The 12,115-nt window shown below is 44.7% G+C and overlaps 1 protein-coding gene across 1 annotated transcript in view; it reads left to right on the top strand.

The window, feature by feature from the left end:
• FBN1 (fibrillin 1) overlaps positions 1–12,115 on the top strand; it is a 415,078-nt gene that overhangs the window by 327,352 nt on the left and 75,611 nt on the right. Inside the window, exons 45-47 of the mRNA XM_030189555.1 lie at positions 1,476–1,598; positions 7,338–7,463; positions 10,619–10,735. Coding sequence (XP_030045415.1) covers positions 1,476–1,598; positions 7,338–7,463; positions 10,619–10,735 — 366 coding nt within the window. The remainder of the gene's footprint in view (positions 1–1,475; positions 1,599–7,337; positions 7,464–10,618; positions 10,736–12,115) is intronic.

The raw sequence follows: 12,115 nt of genomic DNA, 5'->3' as shown, positions 1-12,115 counted from the left end.
TTAAGTGGTCCTCCATCATAATAAAATCTTGACTTGCAGGTCTGGGCCTAGAGAGTGGTAAATGGGAGGTTTCGCTGTTCCAGTTGCCGTGTGACAAAGGGTGTCAAGCAATACTCTTTTCTTTAACATCCTCCTTCTCTCTCTTGGTTCTCCAACTTCTCAGGCTAAACAGGCCACCACAGGTTACCCACATGATCCCTCTCCTACAGGCTGACAGCTGGAGCCATGTTTAATCTGATGTCATCTCCTGCTGCCTTGGAGCCAGCTCTCCTGCAAAGGGCAGTGAGATGTGGTTTCTTGACAACAGGAGATGATGTCTGATTAAATGCACCCCCTGCAGCAGGCCTGTAGAGATGCACAGTGGAAGGGAATTGATTGTGAGTAATCCCATGGCGGACTATTCATCCTATAAGAATGGGGAGGGTCAACAACTGAGAGAGTTAAGGCAAAGAGATTGGGAAGGACAAGCCAGGGTGCAAAGGGAGGTGGAAAGCATTTGGAAGGAGGAATGGTGTGAGATGAAGCAAAAAGCATTAGGAAGGAAGAAAAACTTTAGAGGAAGGGAGATTTTATTTTTTATTTTATTTATTTATTGCACTTGTATCCCACATTTTCCCACCTATTTGCAGGCTCAATGTGGCTTACAAAGACCTGTTATGGCATCACCCTTTCAGGGTACAAAAAATACAATTGGTGTTAAAGAGATATTAAGGATAACAAGAATAACAAGTCGATCTAATCAAGTAATTATAGAAAGAAGACAGTCATAATAAGGGAGGAGTGGTGATGTGTTGTAGTTAGTTATGGGTTCTCGTGGTAGGTTTTGGTGAAGAGATAGGTTTTCAACGATTTGCGAAAGTTAGTTATTTCGTTGATTGTTTTCAAGTGATTTGGTAGTGATTGTCTGTGGCAAAAGTCTGTTTAAGAAAGCCCAGGCTGTTTCTGCTTCTACACAGAATGAGTTAAGCAATGCTGTCTACTAAGAAGATACAGGTCATGCAACTTATAATGCAATTTTTTGTTTTTAAGGAGGGGGTAGACTATGAAACTGTTCATGAAAGCAGCTCTAGTTTTTCACATTCAGCATACCTAAATGCTGCTGTTGCATTTAACAGCTGAAAGCTTGTGTAAACTGGAAACCGAAATGTTGAAAATCGTGTGTGCTAAATAAATGGAGGCTATTTTTGCCAAACTAGAAATACAGGATAAAGTTGCAGAAGGGAAATGAACCATTCACAGTCCCTTTATTGGAAGAACTGCCATTAAAAAAAATTAAAACAAAGAATATGTAAGTTTCATTAGTTAAGGGCTTAAATCATCAAGAGATTTTCCCACAGGCATGGGAAGGGTTAAAAAAAAAGCCTTGATCAATTAGGCTTATAAATTGTTAGAATATGGGTATAAGCGTTTTAAAATCTGGAAAAACGTATTTTAAACTGGGTACTGTGACAATAAGAAATTCATTTTGGTTGCAGATATTGATGAGTGTCAGAATGGACCTGTGTGCCAGACGAATGCGGAATGTGTCAACACAGCTGGCAGCTATCGCTGTGACTGTAAGCCTGGCTACAGGTTCACATCAACAGGCCAGTGCGTTGGTAAGCATATTTTTATAATCTTGTAACTTTTTTGACCAGACTAGGTACACTCCACTCTTTCAGACTAGTCAGAACTTGTCCTAAGCCCACTCTATGCCGAAAAGTAGCTGCTTAAACAGTATTCTATGAGCTGCGCTTCAAGTTTGGCAAGGTTTGGAATTAACGCTTAAGTGGCGAGGCCGCACGTAAATTTAGGCACCGCCATTTTCATCAACAAAAATGTAGTGTGAATGCCCGTGCCTAAATTTAAGCGTGGAGCACCCATATTCTGTAATTACGTGTGTATCTCAAAACCACATGTAAATTTTTGGCATGGATCCCATGCCTACATGCACATAGGCCCCAATTAAATCTAATTAGTGCCAATAATTGATTTTTTTTAAGCCAATTATTAGCACTAATTGGATCATTATTCTATTAAATTGTGCACGGAATTTTCAGCAACTGTTATAGAATCATGGGTTAAATGGGTATTTTCAGAACAGAACTTAGGTGCCCTGGTAGCCCTTGGGTGCATAAATGCCAGTACAGTACAATCTCGCTTATCCGACCTTCGCTGATCCGACTGACCTCCGGTGATGCCACGCAGCTTCTCTTTCTGTTTTCTGAACCTAAGACCCTACTTTTACCACCGTTGTGAGCTGGGACCCTGCTTTTGCTGCCTTTGTTTCTGCATTGTTTGAGGGGTTACCATTGTTTTCTATAGTATCCGACTTTTAATTTATCCGACAACAGGTCAGTCCCATCTTGGTCAGATGATCGAGACTTTACTGTATTTTAAACATGCGTAAATGTGAGCACCTAGCTTATAGAATTGCCCTGTAGGTGAACCACTCAAGGAGTTATATCTTTTAATTGTGAATATTAATCATATATTTCATAAAGAGCCACACACGTCTAAAGCAGTCATCAGTTTTGCAGCTGCTTTCTAAACTTCTGCACAACTTTAAATGTCAGAATTGCCCAAAATGCCTTTTTCCATGCATATGTGTTGTCCCCGGGATTCCAGTGGGAAAAAGGATGTTGAGTTGGAAGAGAAATTCAATAGAAGACAAGACTTGTTGTGTTGGCCATAAAGGAAGGCATTGCAAAAGCTTAATGTGTTCTTAATAGAATTGTTATTGTAACCCATCCATTCAAACAGCAGAACAGGAAAACCTAGGAAAATATCTGATACAGGCCACAATAGCCTTGTACAAATTGGCACAAATATTACTTCCCTCTGTTTTCTTCCTGATAAAATGAATTTTAAAGAACTAAACTCAAATAACTCTAGTTGAAATAAAAATAGCTGATAGGCATAATTGCACTACGCTATTATATACTCCACATTCTCCAGGAAGCCACTATGGATAGAAAACACATGAAGAGGAACAATGCACACTTCATTTCATGGTGCATGCAAGAGACCTTAACAAAAAATGTATAAGACATTTTCCAAGTTGGCACATTCTGACCTGTTTACAGCAAGACCGAGGGTAGTAAAACACAGCAGTGATTTTGTTTGGGTGTAGTTTGTTTATAAGTTGCTGTGTAAAACACCCTAATCTATCCATATCTAATAATTAAAAAAATGTCCCCTCTGAGTTGAAGGTGAGTGCATGAGAAGATAGCTTTTCCTAAAATCCTGAAATGCCACAGCTTCCACCCCCACCCCCCCCCCACCCCCCCAGGATTCTCTACATAGAGCTACCAGCAGATTTCAGCTAGTTGGGGGAAGGGATGAATTAGCCCTGGTTTTATCCTCAATGCATGTGATACCCGGAGCCATCTAGTAATCCCAAGCTGCAGTTTTCTTGCTTTTTACTTACCCCCTCCATCCCATCACCAACAACATCTCCCTCTCTGCTTCCCCCTCCAGCCCACATCAGCACCCTCTTTCTAACTTCCCCCAAACAGTACTAGCATGCCCCTCTCTCCCCGCTGGCCACACCCTCTCTCCCCGCTGGCCACACCAGTTTGTGTCACCCTACTCACTCAAGCCACAATAGCCATGAGTTATTTATATAACAAACCCCTTACATTTCATCTGTAGCAGAAATAGGCCTCCATAGGGTTACCATATGGCTCCAGAAAAAGGAGGACAGATTGAGCCAGTCTGGGTTTTACTTCCATTGCTTTCAATTGAAGCAAAACCCGGACTGAGATTGAGCCAGTCTGGGCTTTGCAGCAAACCCCCGGACTGAATCAATGTGTCCTGCTTTTTCTGGAGCCATATTGTAACCCTAGGCCTCCAAAACAACACCTTCTTCCCAGTCTGAACCACAGCATCAAACGGATAGTGGTGTCAGCCTGATGCGCAGCCCACGTGACTCTATGTTGCCTCTAATCAAAGCTGCACTGAAACCTCGCAAGTGGCAAGTTCCTTTAATGATCTTTTGAGATTGTGGCAAAACAGCAAAAGTAGAGGCTGACAAATTTGCAAACCAATAGGGAGATAATATGAAGAAGCAGTTTATTCAGAATATTCATATCAAGGACTCGACACGGTCCATGTTTCGGCGGCAAAGCACCTGCCCCAGGCGTCACAAACAACTTTTGAGATTGTGAACAGGACTTGCCACCTATGAAGTTTCAAATGGGATGGCTACAAGCAGCATAGTGTCACATGGGTTGTGCATTGGGCTGATGCCACCCTGTTTGCTGCCACAGCTGAGACCAGGGATGGGGGGGCTGCTCCAGAGGGGTTTGCAGCTACAGTACAGCAGAGATAACCGGCTTGCAGGGACTTAGGGATCCCTGCCATGGCAAGCATTCTCTGCAGGAGCATTGCAGGAGCCTGAGCCAAAAGTGGAGGTGTGCCTTTTCCCCTCAAGGCTTTTCTCTCTCTCTCTCTCTGTTTCTGTTTCATGCTTCTTTCCTATTCATCGTACACCCATTTTTTTTCTTTAATTCTTTTTCTTCTTTAATGAACTGTTGATATATGTGAAAATGTGAGATCAAGTAAATAGGTTTTAAGAGATGCCAAGTCTCATTGATTAGGCGTGTGTCACACTCATTTGAAAGCTTTCTCACTCTCACACTCTTTGAGCCCTAGTTCTCACTCATCAGAGCTTCAGTACCAGTGCACTGATCTTGATCACTGCCTTAGAGAAGTAAACCAAGTGGTCCAACCAGTAGGAAGAAATCTGAGCACACCTTCCTGCCTACTGCTTTTCCTTGCCCTGTCCCTTTTCCCTTTAATACAAGTACATGTGCTCTGAAACCAGTGTACATACTTTTAACTACTGGGTGGAAGACAATTTTCAGCTCCAAACAATTAACCAAATTCTCCCCACTTTGTCTGTATTCCTTAAGAGCCTCCAAAGAAAAACCAGTTTCATTTAATGCTGCCTTGATTCATTTGCAAAGCAATACTACACTTACATAATCTAGATTTATACCCTGGATGTACTGTCTGAAAAATCTCACTCTTTGGCCTTCAATCTCACTCCTTGGCGTGGTAAATCTCACAAATTGGGATGGTTCACCCTTGGCATCTCTGGGCTTGGTACATTTTTTTTGAAACCTGCAGCTTAGCTTATAAATCAGGGGTCCTCAAATCCAGTCCTCAAGGTCCACAACCCAGCCTGGTTTTCAGGATTTCCACAATGAATATGTATGAGATCTATTTGCATGCAATGGAAGTGGTGAATAGGTCTCATAATATTTTTTGTGGAAATCCTGAAAACCAGACTAGGTTGTGGATCTCAAGGACTGGATTTGAGGAACCCTGATATAAATTGGTTCTGCCTGTCACCAATTCAACACTGCAGCAGGTGTGGATACTATTCTGTGAAACAAATAGAAGACAGTCCTGTCAGTGTTCATAGGACATTTGGATTTTTGCCTCCCAGAGGGTTCAGACATTATAGGACCTATTTACTAAGCTATGTTAAGAAGCTAGTGCTGATTTTATCACATAGTAGAAGTTAGCATGGACCAAGAAGGTTTAATGACAAGAATCAGTGGGAGTGTGCTCAAACCATTATTTGTCCTGAAACCAGTAGGCGGAGCTTGCCGCCATACTGAGTCACCCAAAACAATAGAACATACTTATTAGAAATAAGGACTGCCCATGCATGGCTTGGCGTGGACCAATAGTTTGCATTGGTTTGAGTGTGTCAAGATGGCGGCTACAGCTTCAGTCTTGTCATGTGACGCTGTCTCCTGTTAATTAAACCTGCTTGGCATCGACCCACCTTAACAGCTACTGCATGTTAAAACCAGACAACACAGTAAAAAACCTACACTAGCTGTTTAATGTGGGTCATGGACATTATAGCTAGTACACGGGTTGGTACTTCTCATTAGCTGTCACAACTACCAATAGCGCAACTGTACTTAAAGCCATCTCAAGAGGTGGCAATAAATGCAGTCATGCTACCATCACTCCAGTAGTGTGGCTACTGTAATAAGAAGTGCCCTAGAAGCACACCTCCTTCCATCTCCCCTCCTCCTGCTCCAGTCCCACCTCATCATGCCACCATGTTCCCCCCTAAGTAACAACCTTCCATTCAATACCCCCTCTGCAAGTCTGAAAATCATGCCCCTCAAGCACAAATTCTGTCCCATCACAGAGGCCGATCACCTGGAACCTACCCAGCAGTCTCCCTTGTGGTTTAATGGCCCAGGGAGGGAATAGTTCCCCACTGCTTCTGTCTCTGGACTGTGCTGGTTTCAAAATGGTGCTGAATACTCCAAGTAGCAATCTCATGGAACTACTGCTAGGGGTCACCCTTCCATATAAGGAAAATGCTCCTTAGATGGAAGGATTATTGAAGGATGACCTCTAGTGGTTGTATCATGAGATTACCTCTAGGGGGGGGGGGGGGGGTCAACGGTTTTATTTTGAATCCAGAAGTCTCGGGGCAGGAGTGGAGGATACCTCTTTTTCCTAGGCCACTATACTTACCAGTGAAATCCCCAGAAAGACCTCAGCATGGTCAGGGGGATGGGGGAGGGCCAGGCTATATGATGAGATGGAGCTTGCACATCAGGGTAGGGTTTTGTGACTTGGGGAGGGGGATCAGTGGGATGGTTGCGACTTGGAGAGGATCAAACCAAGGGGATATGGGGGGTGTGATTTGGGGCTTGAGGGGAGATGATGATGATGGGTTGTGATTTGGAGGGATTGGAACAGGGGAATGGTGGGGGGGGGGGGGGGGGGGTTCAGGGGTATGCTGCCACAGCAGTATTTTGTTGTTGTTGTTGATTGAGCCGGCACGTGTCACATGCTGTGGCAGATTGAGTAGGAGCTCTCATACTATCTGCTGCTGCATGTAAAATGGTATCTGTACATTAAGTGTCTGCCTTGTATGGCAAATGCAGGGCAGATGCTGGGCATTTACCGCACAGGTTTGCACTTACTGTGCACTAGTTTTTGTAGCTAAAGCACTGTAATTGCAAATCTTCCCACACTTTAGTTAAAGGGCCCCTAGGTTAATAAGTAATTATTTAACAAGGAGGAGGGTCCAGATTGCACTAAAGGTGAAAGGTCATTAAGACTGGGCTGAAGTCTGAGAGTATTTGCCTTGGACTATCTTTTTCTAGTTCTTATCATACTCCCTGATACTGTTGCTTAAATGACAGTATGTTTTTTAAAAATAATTTTTAGCTTATTCGGCGCTGCAGAATTTACATAGCTTTCACTGGCAGCATTAATGTTAGCTCGGTCAGAAGATTCTGCTTTGTTAAAGGTTCCCTTCCAAGCCTTCCATAATCTCATTTATATAATGTTTACTTTCTTTCAAAATAAAGATCGGAATGAATGCCAAGAAACTCCCAATTTATGTAGCCATGGACAGTGCGTTGACACAGTTGGAGGATACCACTGCATTTGTCATAATGGATTCAAGACCACTCCTGACCAGACCATGTGCGTGGGTGAGTATTGTTCCCTACTTCTCAATTACCTCTACAACTATTCCAAATTCATATTCACTGGGGATAATTCTTCAAGACACCATTAGCAGCATGTCCTAAAAAGCGTCTTATAAAGAATGTATTAATTGATTCGGTTTTTGATATGTACTTGAAGTTGATTATTTGGTGTAAATGACTGCACCTAAATTTTAGTCACATGGATGGAGCTATGCGCATTCTGTAAACCACTCCTAACTTTAGGAGCAGTTTATAAAATACACATAGGCAGGTTTTTCATCCGCGCAACTTTTTTCAACGCCAAATATAGAATCTGGCCCAATGGACATATAGGATGTGTTAGTACCTAGTTTATAAAATTGCCCTTCAGCTGCTTAGCACACTCAAGTAAACGGGCCCTAAGCCTCCCTTGCTACAGTTGCATCCATGAAGGAGCATTGACATCTGTGCCTTTCAGAAGAAGCATCCCATTCCCACAGTGAGCCTCGACCAAGCAAACTGAGCATCCTTCTGCTCTCTTATATTCCATGAATGGGACACAGCTATTGCAGAACAGTCATTTGGATTTTTATATTTTATCTATGCGTGCATGCGATACTGTATTTTTGAACAGAAAAGATAAACTTTAGGATTAAACCTTTTTAAGAGAAACTTTGAAAAAGTATCTGGTTAATATTCAAAGCAATTTAAACAGGCAGTAGAGCCTCCTGACCATTTAAATCGCTTATGCCCAACAGGGGCGTATCTGCGTGGGGCCACAGGGGCCTGGGCCCCCGCAGATTTCGCCCTGGACCCCCCTACCACCGACCCTCTCCACCTCCCGCCTGCCCGCCACCAACCCATCGCCGATCTTTGCTGGCGGGGGACCCCAAGCCCCCGCCAGCCGAAGTCCTCTCTTCCGTGCAGGATGCAAGTTGCAACGCTTCCTGTTCTTCTGAGTCTGACGTCCTGCACGTACAACATGCAGGACGTCAGACTCAGAATTTGGAACTCAGTCTGACATCCTGCGCGTTGTACGTGCAGGACGTCAGACTCAGAAGAACAGGAAGCATTGCAACTTGCAGCCTGCATGGAAGAGAGGACCTCGGCTGGCGGGGGGTTGGGGTCCTCCGCCAGCAAAGGTAAGTGACAGCAGCGGGGGAGGGTTGGCGGCGGCGAGAGGGGGTGGAGAGTGTCATTGGTGGCGAGGGGGGGTCTGGCAGTGGCGAGGGGGTCCGGAAATGGCGGGGGGGATCGGTGGCACCGGGGGGGGGGGGCTAAAATGTGCCCCTCCCTCTGGCTCTGGCCCCCCCTACCGCCAGAGTCCAGATACGCCCCTGGTGCCCACCCAGCTGCCAATATTCAGTGGCACATAATTGGACAGTGCTGCTGATTATCAGCACTCATAGGTAGGGTTACCATATTTGGTCCCCCAAAAAAGAGGACACATGCCCCGCCCCACCACACCCCACCCCTTTCACACCCGCCCCGCCCCTTTCACACCTTCGCACCACCCCCTGTCACATATTCCCCTCCCCTTTGTCACACACCCTGTCACCCCCCCCCTCCACTCCTCTCCCCGTCACCCCCCTTCCCTTACCTTACTCTACTGCCCTAGTGGTCTAGTGACCTCTTCGGGGCAGGAAAGAGCCCCCTCTTTGCTGCCCAGAGCACTGCCCTGCATCCTGTTGCTGATCTCGGCACTGATTCAAAATGGCCGCCAAGAGTTGAAGTCTCACGAGGTTGCTTCAACTCTCGGTGGCCATTATGAATCAGCACCGAGATCAGCAACAGAATGCAGGGCAGCGCTCCGGGCAGGAAAGAGGGGGCTCTTTCCTACCCCGAAGGCGGAAGAGGTCACTAGACCACCAGGGCAGTAGAGTAGTAAGTAAGGGGAGGGGAGGGCTGGCAGGCTAGCATTGGACGGCCCGCCCGCCAGCCTGCTCATTTGTCCAGAAATCCGGACAAACGGGCAGATTGGCAAAACCCGCCCGGTTACCCGGACATGTCCTCAAAGAGGACATGTCCGGGTAAATCCAGACATATGGTAACCCTACTCATAGGCCATGTTCCAAGTGGGCAAGTCAGGGATTTTATAGGGGGCAGAGCCAAGAGTTATGTGGGTGCCAGCAATATTCAGTGCCAGAAATCACATAGCTAACTGGACATATAGGACCGCATAAAAAGCAGTCCTAACTTGACCCAGGTAGTTCTGCAGATTACAGCATTAAATATTGGCTTCCACCTGCAGAATTTCTGGGTACCAGCCTGCAATGTACACTGTCCTGCCCTCACTTCCTCCCAATCTGGAGAGCTCTGATCTCTGTCTAAATCCCCTGACGTCAGTCCTCTGATCCCCCTTCCTCTGCCCCAACACCATATCCAATCCTCCTATCCCTCTCCCAAACCCCTACCCCAGCACAAGGACCAGTTAAAGAAGAACCCCCCAGGCCTATCTTACTCCCTGGTGGTCCAGTATGGTGATGGCGGCAGGAGCGAACCCCGCTTACTCTAGCCCCTAGTGGTTCCATAGCAGAAATTGCCACTACACTAGTACTGTGAAACTCCCACTGGAGGTTTCAGCGGCCATTTCTACTATGGAGGCACTAGAGTAGGGAGCAAGTGGGGTTCACTCCTGCCCCTATCACCCCACTGAACCACCAAGGGAGTAAGGTAGGCCTTTGGAGGGGGCATCCTCTAACTGGTCCTGAGGGGGAGAGGAAGTTGATCCTTGTGCCAGGGTAGGGGTTGGGAGAAGGATCAGAGGATTAGGGCTGGTGTCAGGGTGGATGATGCTGGGGGTATTGGGAGGGGGATCATAGGATTGGAGCTGGTGTTGGGGCAAGGGATGGGAGGGGACATGCACACTCTGCTTATGCCGGTCCCAGCCGATATTCAGCTAGGATCCGCATAAGCCCCTGTGGCCTGCAGAAGTCTGGTCAGATACTGATATTCAACATCTGCTCCTGGATTTGGCCCGTCATTGAATATTGGAGCCTAATTTAGCCAGTGATGGTCAGCATTTTAAAAAATGCTAACCACTTCTGACTGAATATTGACCGGTATATTTTTATCTATTGAATCCATGTAAATTTTTGAACAAGTGCGTTGAAACTCAGATCTTTATTATTTTCTTCTATGTCTGTGGTAGAAATTAATGCCTTGTTTTTTTTCCCCAGATATTAATGAATGTGAAAGAGATCCGTGTGGTAATGGAACTTGTCGGAATACCATTGGGTCTTATAACTGCCGTTGCTTTGATGGATTCATCCTTTCCCATAATAACGACTGCATTGGTAAGTGATGACAAAATAAAACATTATAAAGAAATAAAGCAGATAGCTGACTAGGAAGTATGTTTTAAGGATGCTGGTTAACTAATGACATTTCTAAGTTATGGGCTCTTTTACTAAAGGGCATTAAGCTCTAATGCATGCTTAGTATGTGGGAAAACGCTTATCACAAAACACATTAAAGCATTTTGCGGTAATTTTGCACTAAGTGCGTGTTAATGAATTTTGGGAGGGAAGGGGGTATGCCATGGGCAGGGAATGAGCATGTCTGTATTAATCACCTAGCGTATTCCGATTAGCGCTTGCTAGCTGGTTAATGCAGAGCTAACTTAGGGGTAAACTCAAGAAATGGCACTGAAATTTAGGCACCAGAATGATGCACACTAACCCCCGGATTCTCTATAGTGCGACTGAAATAGTGCATGCAAATCCAGTCATATTCTGGATTTGTGTGCACATTTTACTTAAAAAGCCAATCAGTGCCGATAATTGCCATTTAACAAGGAATTATTCACACTTATTGGCATTAATTAGAATGTATGCACACAACTTGCTAAGCATATTCTGTAAAGTGGTGCATGTAAATTCTAATGTGCATTGTCTAAGAGGGGCATGGCCATGGGTTTGGAATGGGCGGGCTGTGGGCATTCTGAAAATCTATGTGCAGGGTTAAAGAATACGCCTAACTTAGGTGCCGGTATTTACACCAAGTTTTACTTGGCATAAATGGATGCGCCTAAAGTTAGGCGCAGGCATAGCCGCTAGGCATATTCTATAAACCTGCTAGGTGGAAATATTTTCAGCACCGATATTTCAGGCGCCATATATATAGAATCTAGCCCTAAGCATGAATTCTATAAGGGTAGGTTCCATTTAGAGCTGCTATTATAGAATACTAGTGTAAGTCTGCATTTTCACATCTAAGCTTACGTGCGAGCATTTACATGAGCTCAAAGGCTGGTGAAAATACTCATGTCTACGTATAGGCAGTTAGTCACATAATTGACAGTATTTTATAACATTGCATCTAATTGCTTGGTACACATTCATATCCCTCCCAGATCCACACCCCCTTTAGAGTTGCACACGCTCAGTTTATAGAATAGGGATGTAAATCAGTTATGCACATAACTACAAATTATTGCCAATTAGTACTTGTTAAGGACAATTATTGATACTTATCACCAATTAAGAAAGCCTACTCCCAGGATCCAACATAAATCCTAAAGTCCTCCAAAGCAATACATTAATGGACTATTTTGGACTCTTTTTCCTTTCCCTTTTCTCTCCTTTCAACCTGTTCTTTTACACTCTCTGTTTACCACAATATCTTTTAATTGATTAATAACCGGGTTGGCGATTGTCTTCTCGGTTTAATGTGAG

The sequence above is a fragment of the Microcaecilia unicolor genome, chromosome 1 (genome assembly GCF_901765095.1).
Source record: "Microcaecilia unicolor chromosome 1, aMicUni1.1, whole genome shotgun sequence".
Lineage (NCBI taxonomy): Eukaryota > Metazoa > Chordata > Amphibia > Gymnophiona > Siphonopidae > Microcaecilia > Microcaecilia unicolor.
This window is presented reverse-complemented; position numbering and strand designations above follow the sequence as displayed.